At 41.8% G+C, this 23,612-nt stretch overlaps 1 protein-coding gene across 1 annotated transcript in view; it reads left to right on the plus strand.

Moving 5' to 3' along the window:
* The window catches only part of LOC104942587 (utrophin-like), a 40,341-nt gene that overhangs the window by 9,212 nt on the left and 7,517 nt on the right, over positions 1–23,612 (plus strand). The window contains exons 3-12 of the mRNA XM_010767831.1: positions 2,085–2,214; positions 4,074–4,342; positions 5,815–5,961; positions 8,607–8,685; positions 10,069–10,129; positions 15,393–15,454; positions 16,268–16,342; positions 18,586–18,787; positions 19,443–19,528; positions 20,845–21,002. Coding sequence (XP_010766133.1) covers positions 2,085–2,214; positions 4,074–4,342; positions 5,815–5,961; positions 8,607–8,685; positions 10,069–10,129; positions 15,393–15,454; positions 16,268–16,342; positions 18,586–18,787; positions 19,443–19,528; positions 20,845–21,002 — 1,269 coding nt within the window. The remainder of the gene's footprint in view (positions 1–2,084; positions 2,215–4,073; positions 4,343–5,814; positions 5,962–8,606; positions 8,686–10,068; positions 10,130–15,392; positions 15,455–16,267; positions 16,343–18,585; positions 18,788–19,442; positions 19,529–20,844; positions 21,003–23,612) is intronic.

Raw genomic sequence — 23,612 nt, forward strand, 5'->3', positions numbered from 1 at the left:
TTTAATGCTATGCAATTGGTATTTTTCTAACTATATTTAACCGGATGAAGGATTTTAGTCACGGACGTCTGGATCTTAAGTTATCAGAGCAACAAGCTGAGCTAGTTCGGTTAGCTGCGCCAAACTGCCCTGGAGAATCACATGAAACCTCTAATCACGGGGTCCGTCTGCTTTGGAGATTTGATTGTGATTGGTGGTTTGCTGTGCATGAAGAGCCTGCATCTCACTCACTCAAGTACCCCTGACATGAGAGCCGCGCAAGTTTTCCTTTTGTAGCAACAGCATTTTTTTTTTTAAATCGCACGTCCACGCGATGTGAATATCGCGCATGCGCATATCGTGATTATCGATCTATCGTGCAGCCCTAATATACACACTTCATTCAATCCCTTTCAAAGCCCATTTTTAGCCACTCAGAAAACAAAACAAAACGGATGAAAAAGAATAAGGTTGGTTTCGACCGGTATTTGTCCACACAGCCCTGCTCCTTTTCTTATCTCTGCTCAACATACACAGCTCCGTTTCTCTTCCTCGATCATCTCTCATTTACTTTCTATCTCTCAAGGTCTGCTCTCTGAGCTACCTGCCTAATATATTCCCTCCATGAGAGCCAGGAGGAAATCATTGGAACGAAGCAAACCATTTATTAGCAGGAGTGATTTAATTGATTTCCAGCTCCATTTCAGCACGAAGGTACATTCTTCCGCAGGAGGCTGTGTGGAATTGTCATTGGTCTAAACTTTCCTATTACAGACTCCCTGAAATAAGCTTTGTTATTTTGGAACTAGAACAAATAGGTCTGAGCGCATTTCAAGGCCTGTGAGCACAGTATTACACCCCATCCTCCTTCCCTGCTATTTTTTCCCATCTCTTCTTATCCCTCCAGATGGTACTGTATATACGATCCCACTGAACCCAGGGTGTTGTCATCTGCCGCTCAGTCAACGACAACAAAACATCATTTTTGGCATTTCATTTTCACTGTCTGTTTGAAAAAGTAAGTGTGAGACTATATCAAAGCGCGACGTCCCAACTAATCAACGTGCTTCACAGCGTCTTAAACTACAACGCCTCCTTACAAAGCAATCACACACTCCGGTAGGCAATGAAGTTCCCCAGGGGTCACACTTATACTAAAACACGAATAATTATACTGTAACATGCCGTTTGTGCTGCCTCTTTTCAGTTCGAAATAAGGTTCAGAAAAGTGTCCGTTAAATTGGTTTGTGAACTTTTAGTATTTGTTTTTCTGCATTGTAGGAGATTGAGTGTGTGTGTTTTTGTGTGCGTTTTGAGCTGCTGTGAAGGAAGATGAGCAGCATATGTGATACTGGGCTCTGTAATGGTATTTCCTGCAGGGTAATAGCTCTCAGCAACTCACTTTGTACCGCGAATCGCTCAGCTAATTTCACACCGACCCCAAGGAAATGGCCGGTTTGACCCTGTACTCTCGCCTTCAATCGCTAATCTTTTTTCAAAAGTGTCCCTCCCGCTGACACTCTTAACAACGCCGCTCTCTCTCCTTTACTTCCTGCTTCCCCTCTTACTCAGGGAAGTCTGGGCAGACAGTGTTTTGTTATGCAGAAATCACCTAATTAGCCTCTGAGAGTGTTGTTTATCTCGCCCATAAGTCTAATCGTAAACATCTGCTCTTGTTCTTTGGTCGTGAGTGTGAGCTAATCATAAGTCTCTTGTTTCGTAATATAATGAAAGCTGGAGCCGATTCAAGCAGAATTGGTTTGATTAGCAGAGATTTCTGTGGGGGAGCAGCGATCTGGATACCAAACTCCTTCAGATTAAAGCAGGTTCATTTGGAGTTCATCGGCGCTCACAAGATAAGGGTACACGAGTCAAACATGCACATACCTGCAGAGAAAATGCATGAATTATCTCCTGCTCAAGTCCATTGTTGGTAATAAAGTTTCTTTCTCATTGAGAAGGCTTATTCTTTCTTCAGTCAACTGCAAAAACTCGACTGGATAAGATGCACTTTCTTTCCACTTAAAATCCATTCAAAGTCATTTGTTACACTTACCTTTCTGGAGAAGCTCTCTTTAACCCATCATTCTGCATTCCTCCTGCAGGTAGTACGGTCAGAGCTGAAGGAACGTGAGCATTTGGTGATCAGCACTTTGGATCAAGCCCGGATGTTTCTCGCTGACCAGCCCATCGAGGGTCCCGGAGAGCCACGCAAAAACCCACAGCCAAAGACAGGTACGTTTATACTCTCCATTAAAACAAAATCAGCATACTCGCCTATATTATAGACACTTAGCACTGGACTCAATGGTGAGCACCCTGATGACAGACATATTTAGTGTTTTGTAACTGTCATTTCCGCATTATAAAAATGAAACTAATTGTACTATCGTTGCCATAAATTATTGAACTTGCCATGGACAAATCTTTTATTTAAGGTACTGTAGTGGATACATAAACTTAAATGTAGATTCAAATAAAAGGGCAGAGGATATAGCTTGTTATAATAAAGGTTATAATTACATTTTATAGTAACATAGTCCCTTTTATCCATCTTACTAGACGTCTGATTCAGTACATTCTGGAGCAAAAGGCATTTAGACATTCAAAGCAAGCCTATCTGGTTGTCTTTAAATAGAATGTATGACTTGGCCCAGTTGTGAGGTGAACTGCTCTACAAACACCGCTCACTAGTACCAATATCTAACAGTTCACGGCGAGAATGAAAAATGCGCCGACTCATTCAACATTCCTTTGCTGTCTCTGTCGGATGCGGCAGAGAAGTCTTGGTTAAGTCAGCACATTTGCCTTCAAACTAAAACCCTACTGTGTAAATAATTAAACCATCCCACGGGGCGGTGTAGGGGTGTGGCAAGACTTCAGAGCGTATTCCGATAGGCTTGTTCTCTGTGATCTTTGATATGCGTATCAAAGCCTCCCCTCTTTGTATAAATAGATAAAAAGCTGATCTAAGATTAGAGGCCGCCCTTGTTGTGTAGTCAGTGGAGATGACGTTTCTTATAGTGACACAGAATCAAAGTCGAACAACTTCAATCGCTTGTCTTTTTTATTCAGTTGTCCCTGTGCCGTTAAATTTTGTTTTGTTTGTACGTTACATTTTTCATTACCAAAGACACACAGCATCACATTGTTTGTTTGTATCTGCATGAGGCGCCACCTGCAGTACGGCTCACAGATGTCTTCTTAGTGTGTGTATGTAAATGAGGAAGTGAGGGAGAGAGGGTGAAGAGAGATGCAACAGGTGAAGATGATTATCTCCACAGTGGAGAGAAGACCTGTGAACTCATTAGCTGCAAATATTTCTGTGTCGTAATAATGTCCGTTTGGGAAGCAGTTTTCTGTCTCTGTCTGCATCCTATGATTCTATCCTTTGTGTTTTTTGCCCTTTTGATCACTTTCATCATGCTTTGCCTGCCAAAAACTCTATCCGCACTTTAATTGGGATCCTTTTTTCCATGTTTTTTTAATACCATATATGCACTTCTTTTATGTCCTCTCATGTTGAGTTTAACTTATCTGCCTTACCTGAAATCGAACAAAAGCACATAAGAATAAAAGATAGTTATATGCAGGAAGAGAAAAAATGCCCAAGAAAGGCTTATTCAATATGTCAAGATGTCATTTATTTAATACAACTATGGCTCCATTTCTTAGGACTCTTTTATCTAATGAAAACTGATAAAAAGGACTTCCTACTTCAGTCAAATAATCTGATCTTCAGAATATTCTTTGAATTATATAATACATGTATATAAATGGAAAGCCAGTTGGATGCAAGAATTTGAAGAGGTTGCATTTTTAGCTGGAGGACAATTATATTAAGGGTAGTACAAAATATCTACTAATGTTTTTTTTGTATTATTTGACTTTAACTTTAACTATATATATTTATTTGTTGTTCTTTTCTTTTCACTATATCTTTAAAGCGTCTTTGAGCACCTGTAAAAGCGGCTAACAAAATAAATCTTTTATTATTATAATGTAGTTGTAGGGAAACTACGCATATATTAAAGAATAGAAAAGGCAGTACCATCTTTTTCATCAGAATAACTGACTTCTCTTTCTTCTTCCAGACCTCACCCCAGAGGAGAAGGCGCGAGGTTTGGCCCGGGCGATCCGCAAGCAGACGGGCGAGGTGATGGAGCGGTGGGAGCGTCTGAAGGGGCACATGGGGGGCTGGCAGAGTCAGGTGGAGCGAGCCCTGGAGCGACTCCAGGAGCTGCAGAGCTCCATGGACCAGCTGGACCTGAGGCTGACTCAGGCAGAGGAGGCCAAAGAGACCTGGCAGCCGGTGGGGGACCTGCTGATCGACTCTCTGCAGGACCACATCGACAAGACCATGGTGAGAGGCAGCACTGCTGTTGTGGGCATTAATGCATCGTAATCATCAACACTTCTAGATAGTTCCACCCCTCTGAAAACATGAAGCACTGAATCAACTTATTTTAGATTTAGCATTAAAGGTCACCTATAATGCAAAATCCACTTTTCATGTCTTTTATACATCAACATGTGTCCCCTCTGTGTCAAGAGATTCTGAACGTTTCAGGAACAAAGAATCTCTCTCTTTTTGTCCTGATCCATTTCTATAAAAACCTGTCTGAAAATGAGCTGATCAGATTGTGGCCAGTTTGTGATGTCATAATGTTTTTTGGGTTGTGTAACCATTAGCCAATCACCAACCAAGGTAACTCCCCCCCCCACCTTATCACCTGAATCTCCTCCTAAAGCACTATTGTGTTCTTTTTAACCAAATATCTCTCACAGGGGCGTGGGGAGGGGCTCCTTATATTCATCTAAAGTAACAGACAGAGAATCAGCACTTTTGAAACAGGGCTGAAACAGAGAGGATTATGGGATGCTGCATTGGGTGATGTGTTTGGTATTTGAAGCCAAACACTTCAGAGACATGTTTTGTAAAGTTACTGCTGTCAATTATGGTTTGCTTCAGTTCAAGTATTAGCCGTACCATGCATGAAATAAGTGTGTGCATTAATACGAGTGAGACATGGCTGTGAATTCCGTCCTCTCTCTTTTTGTTTTTCGGCTACAAATTGCCACTTTATTTGATTATGTACTTGGTTTGATGATTCTGCCTTGTTTGTTTGCAAATGCCACTCATTACATTTGAGGAAGTCTTTTCCACAAGGATATGCGGCCAAGAGACAAGCAACAAGAAACACATTTAGTTTACAAGCAGACACATGACAGCACTTCTTAATAACGGTTAACAATAAATGAATACTGTGAAGGAGGAGAAAAAGTGCCACACAGAAATATTCAAAATAAATCATTGTGTCATTAGCGAAGGCAACTCCTTCACTGTTGCATTTATTTCTTTGTTTGTTACTCCGCTTCACATCTAATAAATGCATCCTTGGTATAGACACTCTTGCCATTCTATCTCTTCACATCCTATCATGTTGACATCCACAATCTAATCCAATTTATGAATGGATTTCCAAACAACACTTGAAGCAATCTCTTCCAGTTTGTAACACACACAAAGCTCGTACTCTAGGCATTACGTTTGTACAGACAGCCACAGTACAGACTTTACATTGTTGTTATAGCATCACAAAACTCAATTTAAAACTCGATTTATCTCAAATTGGACATGATAAGGGCAACGCCGTAAATAAGAAAAAGTTACTCTACCATTCATACCATTAAGATGAAACTGAAGATAATCTGATCTCGGGTTACTGTTTTGCGAAAGCACAATCACCATGATAAGGTCATCAGTTAACTGAATATTTATGATCATAATTCTGTTAGAATATCACATTTCTGAAATTGAATCTTGCCGTCCAGACCATCAGAGAGGAGATCGCACCGTTACGCCACGATGTGAGAATCGTCAATGATCTTTCTGCAGAGCTGACGCCTTTGGACATCCAGCTCTCGTCGACCGCCTCCAGACAACTGGACCAGCTCAACATGAGATGGAAACTCCTACAGGTAGTTCCTTACTTTCTTAGCATTTCGCTTTTTCTTCTTACAGCATTTTGTCCAGAAACACTAGCTTCTACGACTCTACTTCTTCTATCCCCTTTCTTCCTGTTCCTTTATTCTCCTACTGCCTGTCTGTGTGTCTTTCCCTCTTCTAGAGTCTTATCTCTTTCTCTCGGTTCCTCTCACCTTTCACTTTGTGTCAGCCAAACACACACGGGACGGAGAGTTGTCCCTCTACCTGTGTACCTGTTTTATTTGAACACAGCTCCGTGCTCTCTGCAAAACTGTGTCGCTGCACATCAATGAACACCATTCTCACATTACACCAGTCACATTCTTGACTCTCAACACAACTGATGGTCTTGGTGTGATCCGCCCCGCTCGGGGAGATGCTGAGTGTTTCTCAGAGCGGAGCATGTCTCAGCCCTGGAGGCAGAGTCGTGGAGAAGTCTCTCTACGAGTCATCTGAAGGAGAGAAGAGACGTGATGTTGGTTGTGAATTTTGGAGTGACATCCTCCATGTTAACTCTGCATGAGTTCACACTTCAAATCAGAGAGCGTGTGGGTTGTTTTGGTTCTCTCAGACACATTCTCCTTATCGAGCTAGGTTAATATCTTTATTTCTTTACGCTGTGATTAAACATAAGCTCTTGTTCTGTACACACAACATCTTTTGTATGTACGTCCTTCCTGGTAGATGGATCCCACATGTCTCGTTCTCCCTCAGGTTTTCCCCCCTTTGATTATGGGGTTATTTTTGGGAGGTTTTTCTTGTGCGCTGCTATGATCTAAGGACTGAGTGTGTCTTGTGCTGTACAGATTGTAAAGCCCCCTGAGACAAAAGTGTAATTTGGCTATAAAAATAACATTTCATTGATTTAATTAGTTGTTTTCAGTACACACTGTAGACACATAAGACCACAGTTTAAAAGTCATTGTAACATTTGCAGACTTCATTTAAGGTTTTTCTCCATGCAGCATTGTCGCTGAAGATGAGTGGGGACAACAAGAGCAGAAAAGGGTCTTACAGTGTGTTAAGAAATGCAATCCAGGAAGGAAACCTAAAGTCATTCCTTGTTAAGCATAACACTGCCACAAAGAGAAACTGGTACTGGGGCTACTTTGTGGCTTTGCACTGTACAGACACCCTCTAATAGTCTTTGTGCCTGGAGGCTTACCATAGCTCAAATAATGAGTCAGAGGAGCGCATAGTTTCAGTGGACTCCAAACTTCTCCTTCTGTGTTGTTCGCTCATTTAATTTCTTTCCGTCTGCAGGAAGACGACAGCTTCACTAATAGGCCTGGTCCGACTGTGTAGTTTGGTGATTTGGCATTCACATGTAGACAGCTCCCATATTCCTCTCGGTGGGACACTGGCCATTACATCCATTAATGGCAAGAAGGAACTGTGCTTTTGGTCTTTCTGAGCCCACTTCCAGCTTCCCTGTGTGGACTGCCGTGATTTAGCTTCCATATGCCTGAGGTGTGTGTGTGAGAGTCTCAATATTACTGACTGCCAATACTGTTCTGCTAGTCAGCCTGATGGAGCAAAGCAGCCCCGCAGCCATGTTAGACCCAGGTGCGCTGATAGAGAGGTCAATACTCTGCTTTCACAGGACTGCAGGATTAAATGATAACTCAAAGCTGTGTGAAGCTTCACCTAGGGCTGCACAATTTATTGTTTTTTTAATTGCCATTGCGATAAAACACTTCGGAAAACACTGCAATATTACAGTATGTGTGTTTGAGGATATATAATTTAGTAGTTAGTTAACTACTCACCTTTTGCACATGGCACTTATCTGTGTATGGAGAATGATCCTGTTGAAAGCAGGATATGATTTGACTCTTGCTCGTTTTAGCTTTTTTTAAACACTTGGGAATGCACTGAAGTACTGTGACCGACTGCTTCCAGTGTAAATACAGATTGAGAACTGCAGGTATCACCAGGATATGAATGCGCATGTAATCACACTCTGTGGGAGCTGCGGTGTGTACCCACAATAGAAATAATAAGAACCAGAGATTCTCTGATACTATACTGCACACACCAGTGAAATGCAATACACACATGTAAATAGCATGCCATATATCAACCGTATACTTATTAAAACAATTGATGAGCATATTTTTAACTCATACAAGTTAAAGGGCTCTTAAGCTTTCAGCAACTCCCCTTTAACTGAATGTATTGTATTTATTTTATTATTTAGATTTTATTTTACATTTTCAAAGACATACATAACAAGAAAGGCAGCAAAAAAATACAAGGACAATGCTCACACATAAAAAATAAAACAAAACAACACAATAAGCAGTGGGGGGGAGTTACAGTGTCTATTTAATTGTATGCATTTGTTCCCGTTGAACAAAAAGTGTAACCATAGGAACACAAAAAACTGTCTTACATCAGTACATGTGGTCTTGGTCTTGCATCAGGGCATTAATTACACCATAACATTGATATACTTTCATTATTATTTATATGTTCCCCTGCTCAAAATGTATTCTCTATATTACTCACGTTCCTCCCCGAGGACATTATTGCACTGAATAATACAACCATGGCACCATCTCCAGCCGCTGTAAAGCTCTGTTTCTCTGAGTGCAACTCTAACCAACCTGTGTCTGTGTGTCTGTTAATGGTGCAGGTTGCGGTGGAGGACAGACTGAAGCTGCTTCAGGAAGCCCACCGGGACTTCGGCCCCTCCTCCCAACATTTCCTCTCCAGTAAGTATAGAGCAAATGATCTCTCATGGGAATTGGAATCATTTGTGGGGACTTGCTTTGTTTCCACTCAGTTGCACTGCTTCACATCCTGCTAATTATTTCCATGTCCCATCTTCTAACCTTCGGCCACACGCTTGACATTCGTGCATGCTCAGCTGATATGTGGGTGCGAGTGCTAACACACACACACACACACACACACACACACACACACACACACACACACACACACACACACACACACACACACACACACACACACACACACACACACACACACAGTTTGCAGACAAAGCACTTCACTCTTGAATAATGCAACGCTTAATTACAGTTCTCCACTGACTCCCTTCTTCCTTCTCCCTCTTTGGAGTGGTCATTAGCAGGGAGAGAGGAACAGAGAGTTGGAGGCAGAGCTACAGAGGAAAGAGATGAATGCACGAGTGTGAACATAAAACAAAGCAGCCAGTCTCTCTCTCTCTCTCCTCTTGTCTATCTCTCTAATGTCATTTTCGATAATCATACGGCCATTAGAGTTCTTTCTGCTCCACCTGATGGACTTTTTCTGGCCACCAGACACAGAGACAAAATGGATGGTGTGTGATTCGAAGCAGGTGGTAAGCTCTGCCCGCCGTGCCGTGTCACCCATAGACATGAATTTACCAAGGAAGTCCCACTGTGAGCTTAACAGCTGCGCCAGACAAAAACAGCGTCTCTTCTGTCATCTCCCCAGCACTATGACACTATCTACTCCATCACACATCCGCTCTCATTACACTAGTAGCTTAATATTCCCTCGGGGATCAATAAAGTCCTGCGTCCTTATCTTGCTCTATCCATCTCGTATATCTCCCAATCTCACTTAATCTCTTTCTCTTACTGTCTTTTCATCTCTCTATCTGAGCGCAGAGCTGTGTCAAGGAGGAGGGGAAGTGGGAGGACGATAAATCAAGAAAAATGTCTGCTCTTGAGAGCTTCTCAAGTCTTATATCTAGCTGTTTAACAATGCCTGTCATTTTAAAGTCGTCCTTGGTCTGACAGTATTAACAAAAACCTGGACTCTGCACCTTTTTTCAACAGTCCTCTTCTTCCCTCTGTTTTTCAATGTATTTTCCCTTTCATGCCTTGTTGTCTCCCATCTCCGTCTCTCTGCCCCGAAAGTAATACCCATTTACTTTCTTTTACTATCGATTTCATGCACAACGACACATTTTTACATAGATCGCCCATTATAATGGAAGTGTTAGATGTGAGAATTAGTCAAAGTCAAGCCCCAAACACTAAATGGATTACTGTGCAGCATGGTACAATTGTGCGATGTTTAATAAGTTGGTGCTTTGATTTTGACTGATGATTTTTTTTTTCTCTCCATCCATCTCTCTGCAGCATCTGTTCAGCTGCCCTGGCAACGTGCGGTTTCTCAGAATAAGGTTCCATATTACATCAAGTAAGTGTGGAGATTGTTTTGATACCCATCAGTGTGTAAAAATGGTTTGCAATTGTGTGTGTGTGTGTGTGTGTGTGTGTGTGTGTGAATGTTATGAGACAACAGTTGTTGCACACTCGCTGTCTTTAAAGGTAGGGCAGGCAGGATATTATAAAAATTCAGTTGTCAAAAAATGCTTTGTTCTCTGGGGGATTCTTTTCCATCTCCTTATTATGGTTGTCAGCTTGTTGCGTGTTTGACCCTTTTTAAAACAAAGCATTAGGATTTTTTAGCAACATGATGCAGGTCAAGGAGTTTTGAGTTCTTGATTTGAATACTTCCTGTCTCAGACGGTTTTTCTTGACACATTTTGGTGAGATTAAAAGACATTTAAGAAAAAACTGCTTTGAAACATGTAGGAAAATAAGTCTGAAACCATTCATAAGACCATTTTGTGAGGCAGTATGTTGCACATTGTGTTGAAATGTTATTTATTCATCATTTCATTTTCTTTTATAATTCACTGTGTAAAGTTCATTATCTCAAATGTATCCACGAGGAATCTCATCTTTTACCACCTTTCACACTAAAGCTGTGACCTGTAGTGGTATTCTTTGCACGTGCATCATTTATGTTATCCTAATTAGGAGTTTCTTTTTTGCCCAGTTGCTCCTGTGTATATATTACAATTCAAGCTATTTCACCCTCGCATTTCTCATTCAGTCCAACATTAGCACTTCCTTTTGAATAGATAATACCTGATTGGATCCCAGGGCAGCTTCCCACACTGTTTTAAAAGTGACTAGAATAGCTTTAGCTTGACGCCTTGCTTCACATTCAAATTTTTAGCCAAACTTCCGGATCCTATTAAAACAGGTAGAGAGAAGATGTGTGAAAAACGAGACATCACCTCTACGGTTCAGAAATGTTCTGAAAGTTTAAAGGACCTCATTATCCAGAAATCATATAACCGTATGTCAGTAAACTGCTGACACATCAAACCTGAATTCAGCCTTATTTAAATCTTTGGGTAGCAGTTTGAGCTATTGCTTATCACCTGCTTCTGTCTTCCTCTATATAAATTCTACTGGGACACTGTTACAGTCTCACTCTGTGATCTAAGATGATAAAATTGATATATTTCAATGCCTGCCCCCTTAAATCACCTCTTGCCCTCAGTCGAAATGTCACAGACTCCGTTAAATTGTCAACTAGCCATTTTTTTTAATCCCCCTTGGGCCATTGTCCGCAGAACAACCCACAGTAAAAGCTTCAGCCAGAAAGATTTACACACCCAGACTCTGTTAAATGTCTCCAAAAAGTTTTTGAAACAATATTTTCCAGCATTTATATATTTGTTTGGGTTAAATTATGATCAATTAGTGTACACATGGGACTATTTTCAAGACCTTTGCTTTTTGCTGCATTTAAATGGAAAGCTAGTAAAACTTTCATGAGCCATAAAAGCAGCAATTTAGAAGTGTTTTTTTCAGTTTATTGTATTGAGTTCATTTGGGAGGAAGTCAAGATAAAGTGTTTTCAGACCAATAGAGATAGAAAGAGAAACAGAGAGACAGGGGGACACACCTGACCTGAGTTTGGGTGTGTAGCTTGGCACTAGAGGCGGATCAGAGATGAAAGCCAGAGAGAAACAACGACTCAGGGACCGGCTTATAACTTTAGAGTCAACAACAGCCTGTGATCACAGATGTGCCCAGCCAATGAACCTGCTTCCTTCCACTCTCACAAACAAAACACATGTGCATGAGGCCGTTCAGCCAAAATAATACAGACACACACAAAGAGATTCCCATCCTCTCCCTGGCAAGGAAACGCTCACACACACAGCCATAGTTGCACATTAACTAGTACTGGAACCAAGCACAACTCCAAACAGACACACACACCATATGTGCGGTCGATGCCTCAAGCCGGAGTTGGACCCGGTTATTCTTCTCCATGGTGGCTTTCACATTACATTTGAATTGCCTTTCCCAAACGAGAAAAAAGAGATCAATCACTCTTTACTCGTTAACTCTGTGTGTGGCTCTTTCTTTCATTTTGAAACAAAGATAGTCCTTTGTGCCGCCATCTCCTCCCTCACACATAAGTATACCTGGTTGTTGCACCCTCATGAAAACCTTCTAAATGTGCTGCTTGAAAGCTGGAGTCTGAATCCATCTGCAGGAATAATCACAGGTCGCTCTCAGTGCCGCGACATCCTTGGGACACCAGCGTTAGACTTTGACACGTTCATTTCCCAGAACCCCCCTTCGTTTCCTCTTCCATCTCCTCTCGTTCTCTGCCTCTTTTCTCTGGGTTGACAAAAGCCCCCTGATTAAAGCTTCGCCTTGTCCCACCCCCTGTGGTGATGAGTTCAGGCGACATATTAGGGAGGAAATCAAATGGCTTCACACAAGTTCAGTACGTGCCATCTCATGCTGGCAACCCCCCAGGCTGTCCCATTTCACCCATTCTGGCGCTTCAGGGGAGGGCTTAGCCGCCTGGTAGGCTTTTGGAAGGAAAATATAGTAAGACTGCATCTCTGAAAAGATTAGAGAAAGTCTTTTCTGCACGCAAAAGCTTTTGTGGATGTTCTGTCTGTCCGTGTTTTTGTCAGGGAAACAATTGGTGGGGTTGGTCAGACCGAACAGAACAGACAGCCTTTGTACACACGAGTGGACTTTATGCATCTCTTTCCCTCTGTGCCTTTCTTATGTGGGAGAATTGTAGTTTTAATAAGAATCCAAAGCTGTTGGAACTGCATTTCAGAATTAGAATAGTGATAACTTTGGGAGGGATGAGGCCTTTTCTTTAAGAACAAAAAGAGCCAAGGAGAGGATGTCAGTTGGCGAATTCAGACTCTTCTTCTGTCACTGCGCTCCATGATAAGCCTGGCAGGTCGCTGTCACCCTGAAAAATACATTTTATTCTTGCTTACTTATTTATGACTAATTCTGTCTCTTTGGATATCCAGATATGCAAGAAATCATTTGTCTGCACACTCATGATAAGTCACGGCGCTGTGTCAGTGCGGGACAGTGATAAACTCCCAGCAGACACACAGCAGAAGTGTTTGCAGGCAGCCGTTTGATAGGGCACTGACATTGTCTAATCTTTTACTTTCCTTCTGTAGGAAAGACAGGCATTGTCACTCGTTCAGGGAAAAATGTGTTTATGGTTAATTATGGAGCAGCAGAGTAGGAGTGAGCAATTTGCACAAACATTTTAACCAGCTGATGGACTCTTAAGCAGCTCTAAATGGCACCGCAACATTGAACATTTCATATTAATAGCAATTATCTTTGATAAGCCTAATTGTTATTGTTGGAAACTGCTGGTGTTGGATGTTTTCACCCTATTTTGCTTGCTTGCTCTCATAAAAACATATTGTAGAACGTTTTTTTCCCGTCCTCACCGCACCCTACATAAATTCTGTCTTTCCTCAGCCTGCCGCAGTTTCGCCTTCGGTGACCTCGTTTGATTTGTTGATGCTTTCTCTCTGATGTCATTGAATGATGTTTATGGGAGAAAGGTGTCACATGACCCAAGCAGCTTGATCCTCATATGCCCTCGTTCCCCGTTAGCCACCTCTTTTTAAAAGCCAGTGTTAAAACAAACTACAGGTGTAAAAGCATTGGAAAGACCTGATACTTGGATGTTTATCATGGACGATTCACTGCTGCTGTCCAAAAAGCCTTCAAATATTTGTCAGGAAATGTGTTTTTTGCCTCATTAATATTTTCCCGATGCCTCTCCTCTTCGCTGTTCCTCTCACTGTGTTATCTAAACAGTAGCAGCTAGTAAATATGTCAACAGTTCTCTATTCTTCCTCCAACAGGACAACAGAAAGATTGCTTAGGCATTACAAAGTGAATGCATTGCCGGGATACAAGTGTTGAGTACAGTGGAACTTGACAAGTCATTATGGCATTCATGAGCTGTGGACATAATCACAAGCTCTCTAGTCTTTTTGTTGATGGAAGTGTCGTACAATTCATTTTGTTGGGGCAGTGATTGGATTGTGTGTTCCCATCATTGTACCAGTGTTGAGGAGTCTCTGATGAACCCTTCTACACTTCAATGATGAACATGTTTTATTGCAATACTTGTCAGACAATTGTGGAGCGGATATTCAACATTCTTCCTCCTCGTTGTGTATTTGCGTGCGACAAATATCATCAATTCCCCTGACTTTGATTCATTGAAACCCTTTCAGGCGAGCTCTTTGTAAGCTAAGACACGAGCACCTAGACGCTTTAGCGATGTCTGTGCGGGTGTGAAAGGGCCATGAGTCTGCACAGCCGGTGAATAGTGATGAACATCTGGGGCTCCTGTTGTCCATCCCACCAACTCGGTTCACTGTCAGCACTCCACTTCACTTCCTGCTGCCTGTCAGCGGAGAGGAACCACAGGGGAGCCTCTGCATTCAAAAACAGACTTTTATTTCTAAAATGTCTTCCTGAAATCTTCTGAAACTTTCCTCACAGATCTTAGTGCCGGCCAGATGGCTTCTTGAAGTACACACATGCGCACACACTCACACACCACGACCAGCAGAGCTCAAATAGATGCGCTGATTGGCAGCTGCTGCTTCAGAAATGTCAGATTTTCTGTCCTGTGTGTCTGAAAGCCACCATGTTTGATCAGTTTTAGCACAGCCTTGTTTTATTTCTTTTTAAAGCATTGGTTTTTCAGTAGAATAGGTTTGTTCATGTTTTTGTAGTATTTGTGTATCTTCTGTCTGATCCAGAAACGTAAACAGGGAGTTGAGACAAGGTTCCTTTATATTTATATCCCATGGTGTTTGAAAAGACACATACTGTTGTGATGAGAGGGATTTAAAGTGTGTGTCTATTCGTGTATGTGTGTGTGAGTGTGTGTTTCATTCAAATGGCATTATGGGGGTTTGGGTTTTATACATTATTCGTGGATTTGTGGAGTAATCTACAGCCTCTATCCTCAATTTGTGTGCAATGTCAAAAGAGATGCCAATAAAGTCTTCAGTTTGAATGCTTTAAGTGATGATGATGATGATGATGATGATGATGATGATGATGATGATGATGATGATGATAGTTATGTTAGCGTGGCCACAAGTTTGTTTGTTTTTTGTATCTTTTGAAGTAGTTTTTCTGTCATTTTGCCTTGAAGGTTTAGCCAGTGTGTGTTTTGACTTCAGTGGCTCCTGTTCTGTTCTCTTTGTGTTTCAGCTCATGAGTCTTTTAGGTTTCTCAGACTAATAGTTGTTCTCTGTTGTTGTTTTTTTTGTTGTTGTTTTCAGTCACCAGACACAGACCACCTGCTGGGATCATCCAAAGATGACAGAGCTCTACCAGTCACTAGGTAAGAAGCACAAACAATCGTATAATGACACAATCAACTGTCTTTAAGTCCTAGATGTAATCCCCACCGGAAAGTCTTATTTAATCTTAAATCAAAAAGCATATTTTCTCAGTTGCTTCTAATGATATCCGACCAATCATAACATTTCCGTTTTATTTGACCATGTTTAAAGGTACTGCATAAATTGTCTCCAAGATAGAGGTGAATTTCATTTTTGCGGCACTCCAATTAATAAAACATGCCTTTTAAAAAAGAAAATGTTAAGTCTAGAACCATGTTCCTGTCACTCTTTATAATCCACTGCATATTTCAGAAAAAAGTTTCAATTAAAAGTTTTCTTATAAGGGATCAACAAAATCTTGCATGCATGCCCAATCGTCTCGTCTAGTTAGTTTACTCTTTGGATATAACTTGATGGATTTCACCTTGATTTTTTCGCCCTCTCCCTGTTCGTATCCATATGGAGCTGTGTTTCCCAGTGGGGCGGCTTGTATGACCGTGCTTTAATGAGCAGCAGGATAAGTAATCAGCTGTGAAAGTTTGGGAGCGTTTTCTGTAGGCCAGCAGCTCATCAAATAGCACCGGCTCCCACTGAGACACAACTCACTAACCTAATTACACCGTGCAAATCAGCCTCCCCTCGGTCAGCTCCATAGAAAATAACTAACAAAATGTCGGCTCTTACTGAATACAGGGGTCCTGCTTATGTTGCTCAGTAGGCTGATTTCTATTGCCCTTTGTTTTCTGATGTTCTGCCTCCATTTTGCTTTGTCCGTTTAACTTTCATCTCTGTGTCTCTTTCCCTGCTTGTAGCGGACTTGAATGGTGTGAGATTCTCAGCATACAGGACAGCCATGAAGATCCGCCGACTACAGAAAGCGCTGTGCTGTAAGTAAGACGCGCGCACACACTCACACCTCAATACCTACAGTCATGTACTGCTTCATTTTAAGTCTGGGTTCAACGAGGGGATGCAGGAATGATTTGAAGCTTTGCCAGATGCTGTGCCAGACCAACGCAGGAGCCAAGGATATTTTGCCTATAAAATAACACACACTCTCTGTGTGAGTGTGTGCGTGGCTGTGGAGGATCTTCACAATGCACAGTCACAGTTGGTGCTTGTGTTGAGCATAGCCTCATTTGGTGGGCACAGGTGTTTTTTTTTTAGGCTGAGCTCAAAATAAGATACAAATCCTCAACACGAAAGCTGCTGGTTTTGTTGTTTATAATGTTTGCTTTGATAAAGGTGGCTATTAACTAGTCTCAGGTGGCTATCAACCGTATCAAGTAACACACACACGCACACACACACACACACACACACACACACACACACACACACACACACACACGACAGGGATGCTATAAAACATCTAATTAGGTAACGTGTATGCCAAGGGGCTGGTGAAGCACAAATGAGCTTGCATAGCATTCCACTAATGTCCCTCTCATATCTCATAGCTTCATCATATCTGTGTGTAAAGGGAGAAAGCTAGAGAGAAATAAGGTTTCTCTCTCTGACAGCCTGGCTGCCTTGCTGTGCGCGCTCCACGTGGATACAGCCCAGTAATTAGTGGTGTCTGGGGAACAGGGGGTAACATAAGGCAGGAGCGGGGGGGCTGACAGGCAGCATGCAACAGGGAAAATGAGGGGACTTTAGTGAGGAGTAAAGGTGAGCGGGAGGTGGGCTGTTGGAGGGGTAGTTTAAACGGTTTCTAGAAAAGGATCAGAGGCAGAGATGCATTCAGAGCAATAGACCATTGTGCATTCTTTCACTCTAGTATATCTGTAACAATGTTTTCCAACATCTTGTTTTTAAATATTTGTTGGATGCAATTAAATAGAAATGTACATAAGGGGTAGGTCTAAATGAATACTAATGCTCTTTAGCAAATATGTAGTAGCATTTATGTTGATCATGTCAATTCAACACCTTTAGCAGAGTGAACACACTGTGTATTTGTTTCAGTCCTTGCACCGTCTATTTGTTTTGAACAACGATGATAGTTATCTGGTTGGTGTTTTCAGTGGACCTTGACTAAATAATTAATTAACAGTCCGATCAGGATCTGATCTTTCCGTTAATAAGTCTGTAAAATCATGTAAAAATACTAAGCACTAATTCCACATTCCACACTTTTTTCCCCTTGCAGACACAAATGAGCCACAGCGTGTTAACAAGCCAACTACTCTATAGGCAGATTTATATATTTTTCTCCCCAGTTTTCAGTCTATGTGTTATGTTAAGCTAACCGACTGCAAGGACCGGTCTCAAAGTAAATACACAGATATGAGGGTTGATCTTCCCATACAACTCTCAGAAAGAAGTAAATAAGCACATTTACTGCTGGGCGAAATTATTACTTAAACTCATTTGTGTCTCATCATCGCCCACACTCACACTTTGAATGCATCTAATGACTTTTATTTGATGTCTCAAAGGACAGAATAAGCCTGTCTCGTTAAATATTCTCCATCTTTTTTGCCTTTCTCTTACTTTAAGATAATTGATAGCTACAGTATAAAAGATAATGGCAGGCTATTTGATATATTGATATAAATACATTCCTTTTTTCTTATTAAGATTTTTTATTGAGTTATTGAAGTTATAGCCAATAAATTGAATCAGAAGAAACTAGACTGCTCTCAGTCTGACATTTATTCCTCGTTTGTCTTTTCTGTTCACATTTCTCTGTCTCATATTTCACAAAAATGATCCGTCTGTTCTTTGTCTCAACTCTCCGTAGCCTATTGCAGTTAGTTGTTTTGTTCCATTTTCGTACAAATATAATTATAAGTGCCACTATGAATAGACTGTGCCACTTTTTAAGCTTCTCACCCCGTTCAGATTTGGCATTTAAAGAAACATTTTTTGCCACTGCTTAAAGCTCATTGTACAATTCTGAAAGGTTACTAATGGCTCTTACCTCACCTTTTCTGTCTTTCCAACCTCGGGCTGTCACCCCTTTGTTCCCTCTATCTGTTCTTGTTAACCTTCTTCCCTTTTTCTTAACTCTCACTGTTCTTCCTCTCCTCATTATTTCTATCTCATCATTGTTTCTCTCCTACTCTGTTCTAATCCCTCTATTTCCTCCCTTCCTGCCTACTGTTCCCCTCTTTTTCTTCTGCAGTTGACCTGTTGGACCTCAGCGTGGCCCAGAGCACCTTCGAGCAGCACAAGCTCACCAACAACAATCAGCTGCTGTCCGTCCCTGAAGTCATCAACTGCCTGACGTCCATCTACGACGGGCTGGAGCAGGAGCACAAAGACCTGGTCAACGTGCCGCTCTGCGTGGACATGTGTCTCAACTGGCTGCTCAATGTTTACGACACGTACGTATGCCATCTGTTTCCAATTTAAAACACAGGCTTAGCAGTGGGCCTCCTTTGTTTTATGAATTTGTCACAGATTATGACAAAACCTGTGAATTGTGCATGTTGCCACCTGCGTCCTCGCATTTTGAAAATGTTTCTAATGAATGCAATTACATTTCCTTACATGGCACATTTTCTTGAACCAGATTGGATGAAAGTTTCAGAACTGATGCGTCACTATGCTCATTCATTTTCAAATCTATCTGCATTTGTGTCATCAGGCATAATGATTGTGTTATACTCATATTCTTTAACTCAACATATTCTGGCATTGAGCAGCAAGTGCCTCAGTTGGCATAGCAATGGCTGTTACACAGTGTATTCTTTTCTTAGACAAAACATGCATACGCACATGCTGAAATCCTTTCTGCAGAGCAGGAACATACTGTATAATCACAGCCAGAATATTCCCATTACTTTCTCACAATGATAGAAGTACAGCAGCGCACATACACACTTGAAAATGAATCTCTTTGAAAGCGCATAAAGATTTTCTGTCACTGCTGTTGCATATAATTTAGATCTGACCTGAATGCACGTAAACATTTTGTTTATACACAGACATTTACCCACAATAAATATAACTGTGTGTCTGTGTGTGTGGTCCCTTCAGTGGTCGCAGTGGGAAGATCCGGGTCCTGTCGATGAAGATAGGTCTGCTGTCTCTCTCCAAGGGACACCTGGAGGAGAAATACAAATGTAAGTGCCAACGAGTCGGTAATATATATCTGCTGATGTACACTTGCACTTAAATGCACCACTGCCGCCCCCGCTGTCCCTGTGCAGGCCAGTCTGCAGCAGGTCCATCCCATACTGCTCGAGCCAGCTACAATCCCAGCTGTATTAATCAGACTCACAGACAAAGAGAGATAGAGAGGAGCTGGAGAACGGGTCGTCTAATTGCATGAGAGACCTCCTACGCATTTCCCCTATTCTTTATTTAATTTTCTATTCTGATTTATTTTTGAGGATTAGCGAGCGTGCATATAGGCTTGCTGCACTGGGACGAGACTGTCATTCTGGCTTCCTGCGCTTTGTTTCTGCTGCTATATCGCTCCCTGTCTATCTTTCTCTGCTGTCACCGCTCACACCATTGTTCATCCCTCCAACATTGCTTTGTCTTCTGTCCTATCTTACTTACTTCTTTGCTTCGTCCTTCTTCCCCTCTTCCTCTTCCTCCTCCCTTTCTCTTGCCTTGGCATCCCTGAGCCTATTCGTTCCACTGGCAGTTTCTATTAGCCTGAGAAGGGTATCAAGCACGCTTGATTTCATCGCTCCTGCTTTAGTCTTTTGGAGTCTCATTTGCTGTCAGTCCCTGCACGTAGCTACACTGCAACACACACACACACCTAACCAGGCGTACTGCCATTCAACACTTTTTTTTTATGACAGTTACGTATGTCAAGTGTTGTACTGTGGCAGAAAATAGTGAGTTGGAGATGTGGGTCACAAGATGTGTGTGTAGGAGGCGGGTCACTAACACACATCATTTCTGGTGTTGGCGTTTACCCTACATACTTTCCAGGAGCTGGCATCCAGGCCAGCCTCACATAGAGATCAAAGTCATCTGAGCAGAAAGACCTGTCATGCCCTCCCTCCTCTCTTTCTCCAGATTACTCTCTTTGCTCAGTTTGTGCATGAGCTCTGAATATGTTCCATAACTTCGCCTCCAATATAACGTCTTCACTGGCCTAGCCTGTGTCACTGGGCAGGCATCCATATCCAGAACAGCTCTGTCAGTCTCTGGGAGAATGTGGCGGAGAGTTGCAGGCAGGAAGAGAGATATTAGAGGAGCCTGGCAAGAAAGAAGTAGACAGAAAAAACCCTAATTTCCCTACCACCTCAAACCCACACACACTAACACTTTCCTCCACATCTATATATACCTATGTCTTTTATTTTAAATATCTCCCACATGATTTTGACTCTCACTCTCTCTTTCTCTTTCTATCCCATTTCCCTCATCCCCCCCCCCCCCCCCCATTTCCTCTCACCATCCCCCCCCCCCCCCTCAGATCTCTTCAGGCAGGTGGCGTCGGCAGGTGACACGTGTGACCAGAGGCAGCTCGGTCTGCTGCTACACGAAGCCATCCAAGTCCCGAGGCAGCTGGGGGAGGTGGCCGCCTTCGGAGGCTCCAACATTGAACCCAGTGTCCGCAGCTGCTTCCAGCACGTAGGTTCACTCACAAACACACGTACATGTAGATAGGAATATATAAGCTCATAAGCACACATCATAGTCTTAATACCGTATAAAGATATGCATGGGGAAGATATATTGGAATGGCAAGTGGTTTAAAAAAACGTATGCATGCACAACCCACGTAAGAAATAATGCTTCTCTTTAATTATGAGTCATAATTATTATCAGTAAAAAACAGCCCATTTCAGATATGATGATAAAAATGTACTCATTAAGTAAGGACAAGTCTCTCACTGCAAATTGCAATATAAAACTATTGTCATTAATTGACAATATAATTATTCTGCAACTATTTTAATAATTTATTTAACATTTAGCTATTTATGATTATGAGAAAAATGACAGAAAAAACCTACTGCTTCCAGCCCCAATCAGGTTAATACTTTACATTTTTCATAGACCTATGTCCCCCCCTGCCCATTTCAGAGTGAACAGGGTTGTTTGGGATTTTGGTTCTGTTTTTACGGTAAAACAAGCAATTCGAGGTGTTCACCTTGGGCTTTTCAAAATGGTGACGGACATACTGTATTATAAAATCTCATCCTAAGTAGTCGCAGTCTTTCCGCAAACAAAATCAGAACAACTTAGAACACTGGGGCAGATCTAAACTAAAACAACTCTTCTTAATATGCCCCCCATATTGCTATTTTTCATAAAGCCAAGTTAAACTAGAACATCCACCCGCAGTTGGGTGGTACACCCTATTCAGGCAGGATTACGGTTTTGTATCTGACACAAACAAAACTGGTGACAGCCATCTGTTGCAGTTTAAATACTGTATGGCTTATATTCCACTTTAATCCAGAGACGATTTCTTGCATGGACTCCTTCTTGTCACACTCTGTGAGCCAGTCTGTGACATGAAGCAACACCTACTTGATACCCGTTCAAAGAGCTGAACATTATGAGCCTCAGAAGATGGGATTTATTGTTGGGCTGTTCCACTGCGCTGTAAAAGAGCGGGAGCGGTCTCTGCCAACATTTCTGTATCGGCTTCTAAATGTACCATTGGTTTGCCTAGCTTTATATAAGTGGAAAGGTTTGAGAGTCACAGAAGGTTGGTCAAAGTGCTCTATATATCGAGAGTAACATTACAGATAATAGTTTCTGGCAGGTAATCAGTACTAAAAGAGATTAAGTTTTGGTGCATCTTCCCAAAGCTAATTGTTGCTAAGCACCTCAGTCTCCTCCACATCTCCCCGCCATCTAACACCTGCCTCTCTCAATCCTGTAAAAGTGATTCAATATTTAAGCTCTGCTGACCAACCGTGAAGCCTCAAATGGTCTCACGTTTTCTGCTGGCTGTCCTCTAGTATTTTACAGCAGCCAGCTAACCACTTTCCTTGGTTTATCTCTGGACATCACTGGCATTTAATGATGCCTTTATCCCCCTAGGATCACTGTTTCCCCCTCTTCCTGTCCTGGCACATGCTTCGGCAGCCATAAACGGCAGCCAAACATTAAAATTAGGAAGCTATACATTTCTCAGAGAAAAGGTTTAAACGGCATCAAGTGATGGAGTTTAAACCTTTTCTCTCTTTTATTTTTCTCCAAAGAAAAAGACAAACTTACTGCCTATGATTTACTCTCTTTATGACATATTAACACACACATGCACACAGAGAGCTGCGCATGTACACACACTAATTGCTCACAGACTTGATCATGAATTGCCATGCCAGCTGTAGTCCAGTTGCTCATTAATCATACAATAATCAAACCAAGTTGGCAGGTGGAAACCAGACACGCACACACACACACACACACACACACACACACACACACACACACACACACACACACACACACACACACACACACACACACACACACACACACACACACACACACACACACACAAGCTAAGCGCTGTGCCACCTGTGTGTCAGTCTGCCCTGCCAGTGACACGGCAGTCACCCAGTCCATTTGGTTTAATGTGCCTGTGATGAATGAGTCGCGCCGCCATAAATACGGCTCCTTGACTCTTCCTTCCTTTGTCCTTCTCCTTAACTTATCCACACTTCCCTCTATCGCGACATCCTTTCAGCCATCTCTCCTCTGCAGTAATTAATCTATAGGAGTCATAATTCTGCCGTAAAATGACACTATGGAAGGATGGGAGGCGAAGATGACACTAGCATATAGATAAAGGAGAGGTGCTCTGATTACGCAGGGGAAGGTTAAAGACGTAAAGATGATTTGAGATGCCGGCAGCAGTGTGAAAGTTTAATTAGCAGCGTTCTCGTTTGACAACCAGTGGGTTACAGGAGCTTTTCTTAAAGTAACACCTTCTCAAAGCCAACACCTTTATGTGGTTAAAAGGTCAAACATGTGCACACATTGTAAATAATCAATGATCTTGTTTCTCTGAAATGCATTTACCCAGGGGAATCTCAGAACCAATACAAAAGCCCTTTGATACATCACTTTTAGGAATACAAACCTCTGTTTCTATAACTTAACAAAAACTTCTCAACCGTCCAAACATAGGCAGCTTTACAAGAACTTCCTTATTATAACACTTTCTGTTGTTGGCAAATGTTCAAAGATAAACTTTTGTATTGAGTAAATATTTAAGGT

The sequence above is a fragment of the Notothenia coriiceps genome, unplaced genomic scaffold, assembly GCF_000735185.1.
Source record: "Notothenia coriiceps isolate Sejong01 unplaced genomic scaffold, NC01 NC01_scaffold00004796, whole genome shotgun sequence".
In the NCBI taxonomy this organism is placed as follows: Eukaryota; Metazoa; Chordata; class Actinopteri; order Perciformes; family Nototheniidae; genus Notothenia; species Notothenia coriiceps.